This window comes from Diorhabda sublineata, chromosome 5 (assembly GCF_026230105.1).
Source record: "Diorhabda sublineata isolate icDioSubl1.1 chromosome 5, icDioSubl1.1, whole genome shotgun sequence".
Classification (NCBI taxonomy): domain Eukaryota; kingdom Metazoa; phylum Arthropoda; class Insecta; order Coleoptera; family Chrysomelidae; genus Diorhabda; species Diorhabda sublineata.
The window spans coordinates 35,147,404-35,163,955 of record NC_079478.1 but is presented as its reverse complement, the minus strand read 5'-3'; the positions used below and the strand labels follow the sequence as shown (position 1 = coordinate 35,163,955).

The 16,552-nt window shown below is 35.0% G+C and overlaps 1 protein-coding gene across 2 annotated transcripts; it reads right to left on the bottom strand.

The window, feature by feature from the left end:
• Positions 1 to 3,406: 3,406 nt before the first annotated feature.
• On the bottom strand, positions 3,407 to 16,290 carry LOC130443991 (protein sister of odd and bowel). 2 transcript variants are annotated; one of them, XM_056778937.1, is made up of 3 exons: positions 16,178 to 16,290; positions 15,303 to 16,081; positions 3,407 to 3,844 (listed from the first exon to the last, which is right to left on the bottom strand). In XM_056778937.1, the coding sequence occupies exons 2-3, from the start codon at positions 16,070 to 16,072 to the stop codon at positions 3,487 to 3,489; spliced, it is 1,128 nt and encodes a 375-aa protein (XP_056634915.1). In that variant the 5' UTR covers positions 16,073 to 16,081; positions 16,178 to 16,290; the 3' UTR covers positions 3,407 to 3,486. The 2 variants fall into 2 exon arrangements, with proteins under 2 accessions (XP_056634915.1, XP_056634914.1); XM_056778936.1 differs by having other exon boundaries at positions 15,303 to 16,290.
• Between the last annotated feature and the right edge of the window lie 262 nt (positions 16,291 to 16,552).

Below are 16,552 nucleotides of genomic sequence, written 5' to 3'. Positions count from 1 at the left end.
TTTCTTGTTGGTAAGTTGATTTTCAAAAATTATCTTATTTTGGCAGAAAATAGCCATTTTTGATAACTTCACGATACTCCTACATGAGAAAGAATAACTTGGAACTATTTAGCAAGTATTAAAAAAATTCTGTTTCAACAGGAACTGAATTTTTTAACGAATTAAAGATCCAGATCGTTGTTTGAAGCTTCTATCTCAACAGGTCCTTTATTTTTTCTCGAAGAAACGAAACCAATAACGAATTAGCGATACAGATCTTTGTTTGAAGCTTCTTCCTCAACAGGGGATGCATTTTTACACGAATGGATGAAACCAACAACGAATTAATGATTCAGATCGTTGTTTGAAGCTTCTTCCTCAACAGGGGATGCATTTTTACACGAATGGATAAAACCAACAACGAATTAATGATTCAGATCGTTGTTTGAAGCTCTTTTTCACAACAAATGCTTTATTTTTCATGATGAAACGAAACCGATAACTAATTAGCGATACAGATCGTTGTTTAAAGCTTCTTCCTCAACAAGTGATGCTTTTTGTAACGAATGAACAAAACCAACAACAAATTAATGATTAAGATCGTTGTTTGAAGCTTCTTTCTCAACAGGTCCTTTATTTTTTTACGAAGAAACGAAACCAATAATAAATTAATGATTTAGATCGTTGTTTGAAGCTTCTTTCTCAACAGGTCCTTTATTTTTTTACGAAGAAACGAAACCAATAACGAATTAGCGATACAGATCTTTGTTTGAAGCTTCTTCCTCAACAGGGGATGCATTTTTACACGAATGGATGAAACCAACAACGAATTAATGATTCAGATCGTTGTTTAAAGCTCTTTTTCACAACAAATGCTTTATTTTTCATGATGAAACGAAACCGATAACTAATTAGCGATACAGATCGTTGTTTAAAGCTTCTTCCTCAACAAGTGATGCTTTTTGTAACGAATGAACAAAACCAACAACAAATTAATGATCCAGATCGTTGTTTGAAGCTTCTTTCTCAACAGGTCCTTTATTTTTTTACGAAGAAACGAAACCAATAATAAATTAATGATTTAGATGGTTGTTTGAAGCTTATTTCTCAATAGGGTCTGCATTTTTTCACGAAGAAACGACACCAATAATAAATTAATGATTTAGATCGTTGGTTGAAGCTTATTTCTGAATAGGGGCTGCATTTTTTCACGAAGAAACGACACCAATAATAAATTAATGATTTAGATGGTTGTTTGAAGCTTATCTCTCAATAGGGGCTGCATTTTTCCACGACGAAACGAAATTAATGATTTAGATGGTTGTTTGAAGCTTATTTCTCAATATGGGCTGCATTTTTCCACGACGAAACGAAATTAATGATTTAGATGGTTGTTTGAAGCTTATTTCTCAATAGGGGCTGCATTTTTCCACGACGAAACGACACCAATAACAAATTAATGATTTAGATCGTTGTTTGAAGCTTATTTCTCAATAGGGTCTGCATTTTTCCACGACGAAACGAAATTAATGATTTAGATGGTTGTTTGAAGCTTATTTCTCAATAGGGTCTGCATTTTTTCACGAAGAAACGACACCAATAATAAATTAATGATTTAGATGGTTGTTTGAAGCTTATTTCTCAATAGGGGCTGCATTTTTTCACGAAGAAACGACACCAATAATAAATTAATGATTTAGATGGTTGTTTGAAGCTTATCTCTCAATAGGGGCTGCATTTTTCCACGACGAAACGAAATTAATGATTTAGATGGTTGTTTGAAGCTTATTTCTCAATATGGGCTGCATTTTTCCACGACGAAACGAAATTAATGATTTAGATGGTTGTTTGAAGCTTATTTCTCAATAGGGGCTGCATTTTTCCACGACGAAACGACACCAATAACAAATTAATGATTTAGATGGTTGTTTGAAGCTTATTTCTCAATAGGGGCTGCATTTTTCCACGACGAAACGAAATTAATGATTTAGATGGTTGTTTGAAGCTTATTTCTCAATAGGGTCTGCATTTTTTCACGAAGAAACGACACCAATAATAAATTAATGATTTAGATCGTTGTTTGAAGCTTATTTCTCAATAGGGTCTGCATTTTTTCACGAAGAAACGACACCAATAATAAATTAATGATTTAGATGGTTGTTTGAAGCTTATCTCTCAATAGGGGCTGCATTTTTCCACGACGAAACGAAATTAATGATTTAGATGGTTGTTTGAAGCTTATTTCTCAATATGGGCTGCATTTTTCCACGACGAAACGAAATTAATGATTTAGATGGTTGTTTGAAGCTTATTTCTCAATAGGGGCTGCATTTTTTCACGAAGAAACGACACCAATAATAAATTAATGATTTAGATGGTTGTTTGAAGCTTATCTCTCAATAGGGGCTGCATTTTTCCACGACGAAACGAAATTAATGATTTAGATGGTTGTTTGAAGCTTATTTCTCAATATGGGCTGCATTTTTCCACGACGAAACGAAATTAATGATTTAGATGGTTGTTTGAAGCTTATTTCTCAATAGGGGCTGCATTTTTCCACGACGAAACGACACCAATAACAAATTAATGATTTAGATGGTTGTTTGAAGCTTATTTCTCAATAGGGTCTGCATTTTTTCACGAAGAAACGACACCAATAATAAATTAATGATTTAGATGGTTGTTTGAAGCTTATCTCTCAATAGGGGCTGCATTTTTCCACGACGAAACGAAATTAATGACTTAGATGGTTGTTTGAAGCTTATTTCTCAATAGGGGATGCATTTTTCCACGAAGAAACGACACCAATAACGAATTAATGATTCACATAATTGATTCAACAAAAATTTCCGAATAGTATGCGATGAAAGATAATACCTGGATTCACTACTATACATTTAAATCCAAATGAGTAGACCGTACAAAGTATACACCACCTCATGTGGAGTTCTTAAATTGATGATAAAATTACTTACAGCTTCTGTACCCCCATATTTTCCAGATCTGACACTCAGCGACTACTGGTTGTTTTTAAACTTACAAAAGATGCTGCAAGAAAGCTTTTTTCAATAAAAATATAAAAACTATTCTACAAACATTGTATAGAAAGGTTCCAAAAAAAAATAAAAACCTTTTTCTCTGGAGAGGTCAACCTGAAGGGAGGCGCCCAAGAGCAAAATGGAATGACCAAGTGGGTAAAAAGACTTAAGGGAGAACTAGACATGGTTGAGGGCAGAAAATGATGGAGGCAACTTGATGGCGAGTCCAAAAATCAACTTGGAATTGAGTGGCCACAGTAATAGTACTAGTTGTTTGGATTGGCCACTTTTAAAAATCAATCAACGAGGAATCTTGATACAGCTGCACTTTTTCTTCAACTTTATCTAGTAATTTCTTTGTAGGTTATGGGGAAAAGAAAACAAATACAAACATTCACTAAAAATTTATTTTTCACTTTCGCGCATAACCTAAAATTAATTTGTTTCAAACGACATTTCAAAATTCACATCAGTTGTCGACTTTTTTCACGGTCGAACTTATGAGAGAGTCTATACTAAAATTTTGATTAGGCAGGGTCGTACTCGACGCGCTAGCGCCCAAATTATGCGTCAAACTATGTCGTCTCAAATCACAATTTCTCCGAAACACTTTCCCACACGTCGAACAATTATAAGGTTTGATATCTGTGTGGGTGAGAAGGTGAGTCTTCAGATTGGATCGTTGATTAAACGATCTACTGCAAACCGGACATTTATGTGGAGATTCTTCCATGTGGAGTATTTTGTGTACGGCTAGCGTACGGGATTGACAGAAACCTTTACCGCATTCCGTACATTTGAAGGGCTTCTCTTTACTGTGGATGTACCTAGAACAAAACAAAGTTGTTTGATGATAAACAATAAACAAGATAACACAGGTCACCAAAACAGATAGAGGAGGAGGAATTTTTTGTACAAATTACGAATGTTTCATCTTAATCGTTATTTTTTTTCAATTAGTATACTTATAAACGATGGGAAATGTCTTCTGATCTATCATGGAGAAGAGTTATTGCAAAGGTATGACAACCCCTGTTAAATATAATTTTTAAAATAAAAAATTATTCCCGACTATAATAGATTCAATCTAAGAACGATTTATTAAAAATTTATTAAGGATAAATGACTGGCTATTTCCTTCTGTCAGATTATTACTCAATTAAATCATCAATAATTGTATCAATAAGCAAACTGAAAAGGAATCATTAAATATAACAATCAATGATTTTCAGTCTTTTTTTTTATAAATCATCAAGTTAATTAAAAATGAGTGATCTTTAAATCACCGTTTATATTTTAAATTTGAATGATAAGATGATAAATTCCACTGAAGCATTCGCATTGGCATTATTACTGGGAATATAATAGAGAGAAAGCCTTTTTGTGATATAGAAAGAAAGAAGGATCCTTTCCAAGGCTGTACCATATGGAAATTTATTTCTGTGGAGCCTAAGAAGTATCTGGTTATTAGAAAACAGTCTTACTGGTTTCCTTGCAGGACAACACCTGGTGAAACTGCGTCTTGTCGAAGCTGAAGACAAAAGTAACCACTGGTGGTGATATAGGAACATCAGTGTTTTAAAAAGGAATAATAAATGGTTTTTAAGTTCATGGTCATCCAGGGATCAAGTACAACAAGTATACTAGCCAAGAAAGAACCTTTTTGTGGAAGGAAAAATTCTAAAGAAAGAATCGTTTGCTTTCCAGGATGGCACAATACGTAAATTTATTACAGCAGAGCCTAAGAAGTATCTGGTTATTAGAAAACATTCTTACTGGTTTCCTTGCAGGACAACACCTGGTGAAACTGCGTCTTGTCGAAGCTGAAGACAAAAGTAACCACTGGTAGTGGTATAGGAACCTCAGTGTCTTTAAAAGGAATAATAAAGGGTTTTTTAAGTTCATGGTCATCCAGGGATCAAGTACAACAAATGTACTAGCCAAGAAAGAACCTTTTTGTGGAAGGAAAAATTCTAAAGAAAGAATCGTTTGCTTTCCAGGATGGCACAATACGTAAATTTATTACAGCAGAGCCTAAGAAGTATCTGGTTATTAGAAAACATTCTTACTGGTTTCCTTGCAGGACAACACCTGGTGAAACTGCGTCTTGTCGAAGCTGAAGACAAAAGTAACCACTGGTGGTGGTATAGGAACATCAGTGTTTTAAAAAGGAATAATAAAGGGTTTTTTAAGTTCATGGTCATCCAGAGATCAAGTACAACAAATGTACTAGCCAAGAAAAAACCTTTTTGTGGAAGGAAAAATTCTAAAGAAAGAATCGTTTGCTTTCCAGGATGGCACAATACGGAAATTTATTACAGCAGAGCCTAAGAAGTATCTGGTTATTAGAAAATATTCTTACTGGTTTCCTTGCAGGATAACACCAGGTTTTTAAGTTCATGATCATTCAGGTATCAAGAAAAGTACCTTTTTGTGGTATAGGACAAAGGAAAAATGCTCGAGGAATAGATCTGCGTTTAGCAGAAGCTGAAGGGTGCAGACCACTTACTTCTAAGCTAATAAAGAAAATGATTTGGACAAGAAAATTGTTGTATCATCCATTGTCGCAAAAATTTAGTTTATTCTACTGAAACAGCTTTAAGCAATTCTGAATCGTCGATGATAATTGATGCAACAAAGCTTTTTAATAGTAAAATCTTCTTGCAAATCCTTGCCTTTTGATATCTTCAATTTTGCCCTACCACCTTTTCAATTGTAGTTGAGGATTTCAATATTAAATATTAATCTTCTATAACTCGATCCAGAGTGAAGCAAATTTTTTTCTTAACAATGGAAAGTTATGGTACACTAAAAAGATTTTTGTTTTTGATCCTAAAAGTTTGTAATTTTAACGCGAATTGCGTTTCACTGCTTCATTGTGGCTACACAACAAACAAACTCAAGACATTTAGTTTTTTTAATCCTTTGAATCTGTAGTTGATTGTCTAAAACCAGGGATGTTTGTGAAGACATTAAGAACGCTTGTAGCTTTTTTATGGTAACTACATTCCATAGTTTCTTCACGTTAACAACGATTTCAGAGTCTGTTTGTATATTAATAATTTCTTCTGAATTGAGCCTATCAATCAGACCAAATTACTGACGGACTTTATATATAATGTTTGTCTTTTTCTTGACGAAAGTTTGATAATTTTTTTCGAAGACAATAATCTGATAATTTAGATCAATTAAATTTTAAAAAATATAGATTCTCTCGAACGGTTTAATAATAATAATTGTCATGAAATTAACATACTAACATCTCCAATAACAGATCGTGATACCGAATACACCTATTAAAACCTGTTTTTTACAAGAAAATTAGTCAGATTGTAACCGTAGATAACAATATATATTTACAAGGTTACGAGATTTTTTTATAAGGCGCATTGTATTTGATTTCGAAAAAAAAACCATTCGGGTTGTCAAGACGAATATGAAAGTCATGGAAGCGGATGGTTTAAAAGAAAAAAAAACGGATAAAATAATAAATTATAATGTTTTAATTATGTATTATGTATGCAGGCTGAATATAGAAGGTTTCTTATGTATCATCTCGGTAATATAAAAAATATTTCACGTACATGTGTATAATAACAAAAAAAAAATAAAAAACTAAACTTTTCTTTTTTTACTGAATTATTTTTGTTATATGTACTGGACAAACCGTTTATCTCGATAGATCTAACAAAGTGATCAGCTTCCAGTTCATTAGAATTGGCCCTGATATAGAAGTTGCTCCTCTACAGTGCTGGGGTTGTGGTTTTTGCACTATCTCCAAGAAAAAAGAAAAAACCAGTCGGGGTGTGAAGAAAAAGAAAAGAAAGCTCCATCCTGATAAACCGTCCCTTCCAGGTTTGGGGAAATCTTTTTTATTTTTTTGTTGATTTTTGTTTTTTTAGAACTTTTTTTGTTTATTATTTGATAGGAAGCTGGTAATCGGAGGGCTGGCGGGTATAGCTGCGGCTATTTCCTTCCGTCGGCCATTTGGTTGATGAGCCGGTTCACCAGGTTACAGGAAAACCGTAGAAAACCTGCAGCATCGACGATCCCTTTGTCTGTATCAGTTCATTTCGAGCCACGAAACAGTGTACTTAAAGTTAGTTCATAGAGCTTTAACGAGCATCCCTGAAAGTACAGTAAAAAAACACGAGAAGACAATGGAGTACCAAAGTGCATTGATTTCTTTCAAGAAAACTTCGTCGCAATCTTTATATGTTTGCAGAACAAAGAGAGCTAACGTTTTGTCACGGAAACTGTTCTAGGAAAGTGATAGTGAGATTCATTTTTTCACTACAACTATGTGGCTGCACGTTATCCTCTAAAAAGGAGCTTTTTAGAGGACGGACATCGAAAAAAATTCAGTTTTCAACTTATAGTTCATAGTTCATAGGTCTAGACGGCTGTTGAAGCCGTTGAGTACATAGGTCTTCAGATAGACCCATCGTGCTCCACTTGACGTCACCAAAGTCCGATGTCCTTTGGGAGGACAATCACGCGCTTTGGTTTGAACCCTTTTATGTCGATAGGCAGGTTGTGGGGTTCGACCAGGTGAATGTTGGACACTCAAAGATAACGTGGTCTGCAGTTTCGTCCTCCTCCATGCACCAGAGGCACTCCGGATCATCCATGATACCCATGGTGTGAAGCAGTATCCGGTTAGAAGTCCGGCTTATCTAGCTGGAGCAGTTGTTGTTTGGAGAGAGACAAACGGGGTCCATCTATACATGCCTTCGCTTGCCAGGTGTCTCCATCCATCTCTGCCGAGCCCACTTTGCAAGAAGGCTGCAGAGAGACGTGATGACAGCGCTTTTGGCCATACCAAGAATGGGTTTGGGGCCCGTTGGTGGGTTCGCCGATCCCAGTTTGGTAAGTGAATTTACTTCGTCGTTGCCTTTGTTGCACGAGTGACCGGGCATCGAAACGAGCTGGAGCTTGCAGCCATCACTCACCAGATTTTGGAAGACCCCCCTTACTAACTAAGGTTCTAATTTGCGCCGGACAAGTTATTTTGCAAAATAGTAGCGATGGCGAAATTGAACTAGACAAAATCTAGTAATAAATATATCATTCAAGAGATTTAATATTTAAATTGAACGGATACATCATATTAAAATTTTACGCTCAACAATTTACGTATATTGGATCTTCTCCAATTTTATATAGGTTTCTATACTGAAAGCATTTTCTTTAATTGTGAAAAATTCATGGAAATGTTACAAAGAAATGCGAACACGAAAAACCAGACACGAGACGAGTGATCACGACAATCGATGGATAAGATCATCGTCTAAGACTACTATTTCCAAGAAATCGTTTCCAATCTACAAGGGTGACAATAAAGGATTTAAAAAACTTTGAGGGACTAGTTTGAACTTTTTCCAAACCGACCTAGTTCAGTGTTAATGTTATCTGTATGAGAAAAGGTGGTGTCAAGGTCAAGGGTCAAATCGATAGCGTTTTCCTCAAACAATGATGGCTCATAATGGAATATCTCTGCAAATTGAGCACCTAATCATATATATACCGTTACCCAGTGACGTTAGTCATATTTTGTCTGGATTATAAGACCCTTCTAGTGCTGAGTTAATGAATGCCTCAAAGAAAAATACTACTACGATATCAATGTTTCCATTTTGACACAAAAATGTAGTTAATTGTTTCGTGGAAGTAATTTTGCATAATCAGGTTCTTGTTAGTTGTTTTTGCTGTTGTAAGATGCATTAATTATAACTCCAGATCAGATTTTATCAAATTCATCGAAGACCGTTGTGACAAAGCAAATAATCCAATTGCAAATTTAAAATCTACTCGAAAATAAAGTATAATGAATAAATAATGTGGTTTCTTGTTAAATGACTGAATGGCTCCATCCCCTGATGGGTCACTCTATGAGGTCTTCTGACCAGCGTCTTTTCAATCTTCTCTGTTCCATTGGATCAGTGTAAAGCTTGGATTTTGGTGGTTTTTGTTGTTGTTTTTCTTTCTTATCGCTGATGTCTGAATAACTTCATTGATGGTTGGAATACCGAGGTCTGTGTGTAATGTGTGATATTAGCTATTATGCGAAGTATTTTAGATTGAAAAGTTTGCAATATCTAGGTGTTCGATGATTTACTGCAACCCCATAGCACTATTCTTATTGTCCATTGTTGGACTGCGATCGTCTGCCGATTAGCCAGTTCATATTTTGAATTTTTATCTTTAGTTGTGATTTTTTTAACTTGTATGTGTTTCTTCCAAGTTAACTTTTGTTCCAAGTGTAGTCCGAGGTATTTGACTTCTGTTTTTACATTGAAATCGTCAATGGTCAACAATAATCGTCAATAATCTAAAGTTTAATTCAATTTAGAATAGTTTAGTTCTGGAAAGTCAATCAGTTTAAACTATTTGTAGCATTTGTTTAAATAATTTCTGTAATTTGTTAATAGCTTCTCAGTTTTGTTATTACGTAACAAAGAACTGTCTTTAAGGAGGAACGTAAACTACTAATGGCAGACGTTGATGTTTACGCCTACCATAAATACCGAATACTTGTATCATTATAAGAGATATTTTATGTTAATGTCAAGACAAGGTGGATGGAAGTATCGAATTTTAAATAAGCAAATTATAATTTTATCATTTTACAATTTAAAAGTATCAAGAGATGGAAAATTATATTTAGAAACATCTGTTTTGAATCTAACAGTTAATTATATATTTTTTGAAATACGCTGCCGATATGAGTTAAGTTTGCAATCGAATTTACATGTCAAAATATTTAATTTATTCGTGTTATGGCTTTACATAGAGATTCCATAGATGAAAACGAATTTCTACTGAGAATATGTACTAAAAGAGAATTTATAATACGACTCTATGAAAGGTACAACAAGAATACTATGATTTTGGTTAAAATTTCTGTCATTTTTGACATTTTTGTAGTCTATTTTATAAATGAAAGAGTAATAAAACCTACTTACTAATCCAAAGCTTAGGACTTTACATAATTTTCATAGAATGAGCTAAAAGAAGTACTCGGACATCAGTGTAACTGTATTTTTGGTTTTTTACGATGACAAATCGAAGGTGTGGAAAAATTCAACAAAGTGTTCCAATCAGCCAGTTTGCTGAATGAGAATAATTCTCACCAGAGAATAAATAAATTTTTAAATAAAGTTCCAGATACTGATTATTTCATGAAGAAATTAGCAATAATTAGAACTAGCTTTTACCCGCGGCTTCGCAAGCATCGAATCCATTAAATAAGTTTCAGAAATCATTATAATAGAAAAGAACGAACTCTGTAGCTATATTAGAACCTGAGATATAGATCTTTGAATGTAGGAAAATTGCCAAAAACCTACAAAAATCCATAACTCCACATTGAATGTCCGCGCCTAGCTCCTTTCCATCTCAACCAATTTAAGTGTTCAAACCTCAAAACAAAGAAGGTGCTTCAGCGAGTGTTCTTAAACCAAAACGAACTCTGTAGCTGTATTAGAACCTGAGATATAGATCTTTGAATGTAGCAAAATTGCCAAAAACCTACAAAAATCCATAACTCCACATTGAATGTCCGCGCCTAGCTCCTTTCCATCTCAACCGATTTAAGTGTTCATAACCTCAAAACAAAGAAGGTGCTTCAGCGAGTGTTCTTAAACCAAAACGAACTCTGTAGCTATATTAGAACCTGAGATATAGATCTTTGAATGTAGGAAAATTGCCAAAAACCTACAAAAATCCATAACTCCACATTGAATGTCCGCGCCTAGCTCCTTTCCATCTCAACCGATTTAAGTGTTCATAACTTCAAAACAAAGAAGGTGCTTCAGCGAGTGTTCTTAAACCAAAACGAACTCTGTAGCTATATTAAAACCTGAGATATAGATCTTTGAATGTAGGAAAATTGCCAAAAACCTACAAAAATCCATAACTCCACATTGAATGTCCGCGCCTAGCTCCTTTCCATCTCAACCGATTTAAGTGTTCAAAACCTCAAAACAAAGAAGGTGTTACAGCGAGTGTTCTTAAACCAAAACGAACTCTGTAGCTATATTAGAACCTGAGATATAGATCTTTGAATGTAGGAAAATTGCCAAAAACCTACAAAAATCCATAACTCCAAATTGAATGTCCGCGCCTAGCTCCTTTCCATCTCAACCGATTTAAGTGTTCATAACTTCAAAACAAAGAAGGTGTTACAGCGAGTGTTCTTAAACCAAAACGAACTTTGTAGCTATATTAGAACCTGAGATATAGATCTTTGAATGTAGGAAAATCGCCAAAAACTTACAAAAATCCGTAACTCCACATTGAATGTCCGCGCCTAGCTCCTCTCCATCTCAACCGATTTAAGTGTTCAAACCTCAAAACAAAGAAGGTGTTACAGCGAGTGTTCTTAAACCAAAACGAACTCTGTAGCTATATTAGAACCTGAGATATAGATCTTTGAATGTAGGAAAATTGCCAAAAACCTACAAAAATCCGTAACTCCACATTGAATGTCCGCGCCTAGCTCCTCTCCATCTCAACCGATTTAAGTGTTCAAACCTCAAAACAAAGAAGGTGTTACAGCGAGTGTTCTTAAACCAAAACGAACTCTGTAGCTATATTAGAACCTGAGATATAGATCTTTGAATGTAGGAAAATTGCCAAAAACCTACAAAAATCCGTAACTCCACATTGAATGTCCGCGCCTAGCTCCTTTCCATCTCAACCGATTTAAGTGTTCATAACCTCAAAACAAAGAAGGTGCTTCAGCGAGTGTTCTTAAAAACGAACTCTGTAGCTATATTAGAACCTGAGATATAGATCTTTGAATGTAGGAAAATTGCCAAAAACCTACAAAAATCCGTAACTCCACATTGAATGTCCGCGCCTAGCTCCTCTCCATCTCAACCGATTTAAGTGTTCAAACCTCAAAACAAAGAAGGTGTTACAGCGAGTGTTCTTAAACCAAAACGAACTCTGTAGCTATATTAGAACCTGAGATATAGATCTTTGAATGTAGGAAAATTGCCAAAAACCTACAAAAATCCGTAACTCCACATTGAATGTCCGCGCCTAGCTCCTTTCCATCTCAACCGATTTAAGTGTTCATAACCTCAAAACAAAGAAGGTGCTTCAGCGAGTGTTCTTAAACCAAAACGAACTCTGTAGCTATATTAGAACCTGAGATATAGATCTTTGAATGTAGGAAAATTGCCAAAAACCTACAAAAATCCGTAACTCCACATTGAATGTCCGCGCCTAGCTCCTCTCCATCTCAACCGATTTAAGTGTTCAAACCTCAAAACAAAGAAGGTGTTACAGCGAGTGTTCTTAAACCAAAACGAACTCTGTAGCTATATTAGAACCTGAGATATAGATCTTTGAATGTAGGAAAATTGCCAAAAACCTACAAAAATCCGTAACTCCACATTGAATGTCCGCGCCTAGCTCCTCTCCATCTCAACCGATTTAAGTGTTCAAAACCTCAAAACAAAGAAGGTGTTACAGCGAGTGTTCTTAAACCAAAACGAACTCTGTAGCTATATTAGAACCTGAGATATAAATCTTTGAATGTAGGAAAATTGCCAAAAACCTACAAAAATCCGTAACTCCACATTGAATGTCCGCGCCTAGCTCCTTTCCATCTCAACCGATTTAAGTGTTCAAACCTCAAAACAAAGAAGGTGCTTCAGCGAGTGTTCTTAAACCAAAACGAAGTCTCTATCTTGAATAGAACCTGAGATATTGAGGATAGAACGTGTGTATGTGAAAAACTCCCATAAGTAATGTTCAGGGGGAAATCGCATTTGAGTATAACTTGAGGATGGTGAAAATTTGATGAAATCCGATGGTTGATGGCTGATCTGTGCATCAATAGCTTTCATTGAAAAAAAAATTAAGCAAATCGGTTACGAAAACCAAAGTGCAGCGTAGTTTTTGTATCCCTACAAACTTCTCATGGACAATTGTTTGTAAAACACCTCAAGAATAAATGCACTATCCAACCAGTTGGAATAAACAAGTTTGATAAGACATTGCTACGTAATTGAAATTATCCAATCCGAAGCTCTTTACTAGTCACTGCCTTCGAGGATCGTCGGCGAATTCATACGATCAAACGACAGGGAAGATAGAGGTCCTCAACGATAGCGAGGAGCGAATTTAGGACTCCATAGGAAATAAGAATAAGATTGCTGGCAGTAATCTTCCAGTTTACAATCTGTATGAAGAGTTTCCTGTTGCATCGGTAGCTGTAGCATCTTCAAATAGCGATAAACAGCACCAGTACCATCCTCAAGTGGCAACAATACATTCGTTTTCTTCATGAAAAGTTTGGATTAGCAACTATTTTAATTGCAGCGTTAATATTACGATGATGATGCCAGAAGTACTTGGCCTGACAGCATATGTTCCAAGTTTGAAGACGCCAATTGGTCATCGTTATTTGGAAGTCATTATCCCAACCAATATAAAAGCTGAACTAGATTCTACTCTTGGGAAGACTGTTATTTCGTTATTAACAGTAAAATAGTGGGTAGCAGAGTTTAAACGAAGACCAGCATCACTGTGGTCGACGAAATAAGATGACGACTCCAGAAATGTTGAATAAAATCCACAAAGTCGTACTAGATGATCGTCGACTGAAAGCAAATATAGTAGACATTTCAAAAAGTGCGATATATCGTATATTAACTGAAAATTCATACATGAGATAGCTGTGCGCAAAATGGAACAAAAAGAGTGTGACAAAGATGATTCCATCGAGTAGATGGCGTTGTTTCACAGAGATGAAGCTGAATTTTAGCGCCGTTCCATAACTATGGATGAAACATGTGTCCCGCCACTTCATACCCGAAATAAAAGAACAATCAAAACAATGGATTGAGGGAGAACCGGTTCTAAAGAAAGCAAAGACCGTTCCATCTGCAAGCAAGGTCACGGCGTCGTTTTTTTTTTTGGGATGCGTGAGGGATAATTTTCATTGACTATGTTGAAAAAGGAAAAACTAATATTATTGCAACGTTTGAGCGAAGAAATCAAGCAAAAACGTCGCATTTGGCTTTGAAGAAAGTGTTGTTTCATCAAGACAATGTACCGGCTAACACATCTGTTAATGCAATGGTTAAAACTAATGAATTTAAGTTTGAATTGCTACTTCATGCACCGTATTCGCCAGATTTAGCCCCCTCGGATTATTTTCTGTTATCTAACAATGAAGATTACCTCGTCATTGGCAGTTTTGAGAAGCTTTACGATAGGGAAAAATGTATGAAGCTAAAAGGAGGTTACGTTGAAAATTTTTGTGCTTTTGTGTTTTATTTTCTTTCTTTTACTTAGTAAAAAATTAAATACCTATGCAGAATTTTTTAATTATTGTTTTACAGATACATAAATGAATAAATAATTCCAAAAAATCTCATTTCTCATAAAATTATTACACTAGTGTTGAAAAGTCTATTTTTAACTAGTGTTACAAATATTTATACGCACGCTTTGTTATAAAATCCTCATATTGAATTAAAAATGTCACTTTAAACGTCAATTTCGTAATAGTATATTACACCACAATGGCCTAAAGTTAAATTTTCGGCCCTGCTCGTCACGATGCCCGAGACGAAGCCCCACAAGGGCCGAAAGTTAAATCTTCGGCCCTTGTGGTGTAATATACGATTTTGATTCAGTTCTAATATTCATTTAGATAAATTTTTAAGTTTTAAACTTTCTCACGAGCTCTAATCCCTTGGTTTATACAATTTACTAAGTAATAAACGTGCTGTAACTTGTTGGATCATTCAAAGATATGTCCAAACAATAAAATTTCATCTACAATTTATTTTCGTATAGATACATCCTTGCATCCATCTCCTACCATTAAGAAAAGTACCAGTACTTGGATTATACTTTTTGGACAAAATTTTCAAAATTATGTGCTGGATAGCTACTATTTTTGACATTAAAATGACTAATGATCAAAGCTAATATTGGTATTAAGAATAATCTAAATGTTAATGATCATTTCAAACATTTTTCTTTGGTGCTGCAATAAAAGATATTTCGAAGCTAATGGGGAGAAGACAACAACAAAGAAATGGAAGGGAAAAGAAAAATTTATATGAAAGAAGTCGTTTGATTTAAAAAATTAATCGAATTACAGAAGAAATGAGAAGGAACAAAATGGAATGAAGAAGAAGATAATGACGGTACTTATAAATTTGTTAATGAAAATATTACGAACAATAACAACATGAAAAATTAATATATTTCTGATTATTTCGTTACAACGGGTTACAAACATAGATAAATCGTTACCTGTGATCTCTCAAATGGTCCTGTCTTCTGAAAGCTTTCCCACAAATATCACAGGAATACGGCCTTTCGTCTGTATGGGTCCTTTCGTGAATAAGCAAATTATAACTTTTGGTAAAATGTCTATTGCAAAATTTACATATGAATTGCTTCTTCGGTCTAGCACCGCCTTTTTGTCTACCATTAGTAGCTCCAGTTGTAGTTGTAACAGTCGATGAAGATCCAACTAAAGCTAAATTTTCAGGATTTTGGAACATGGAATTCAATATCAAACTCGGATACGAAGTATCTACCGGCGACGAAGGAACCGAAACGTTACTTAACGTATCTTCGTTATCTAACAGAGCCAAATCTTCTTCTACTTCTTCCGCTAAATCTACATCTTCAGTTAGGCTGGTATTTGTTACTAGTTCGTCGCTAGTACCGACTGTATCTTCACTGATTTTAGCAGTACTGGCCGCTATTTTTAAAATATCGATTTTACCTGAATTGTTACTAGTAGAAACTGTTGATAATCTTTGTAGGGTTAAATACGATTCGAGGGCTTGTAGATTCAACGCCGCGGCTGCGGCTGAATTCGCCGGTAAAAAAGCGGCTTGTTGCAACGAACTCATCATAGCGTTTTGTAAAGATAAAGCTACATTCTGTATCGATCTCTGTAATAAATTTTCTTGTAATATAGCCGTCGCTATATTTTTATCTAATTCCGTATATTTGCTAGGTGACATTTGTTTTTTTTCTTCTTTAGTCACATTATCCGGTGAAGTTTGCATCTTATCGAGCTGCAGAAAACAAAGATAGCTGATCTTTATCGTTGTCTGTGCGTTTCTATGTTGACATTTTGTCAAGTTTATGAGTCTTATCAGTTGATTACATACCTCATGTCACCGTACTCCATTATCAATCACGAAAATTATTTTTTTTATACGTAATAATGTCACTTTAAACGCACGGCGCGCACACTCTAGCCTCAAACAGTAAAACATCGACTAAGCAAGTATCCTAGTAGCTGTTAAAATGTTCTTCATCTGTTTTCACCTGTGCGCCATCTATATGAAAGGTGAGGACCGGCGAGAAGAACTCTTGCGGGAATGGTGCTATTAGTTGAAAGTAGAAAACGTGTTATTATCAACTGTTAAAATTCTATACGATATAAAAAAAAACTATAAAGACGATACTCGCGTTTATACCGTGTAGATTGAAAATAACGGTAATAATTTTCATATTATATATAGGTTGTCTCGTAAATAATA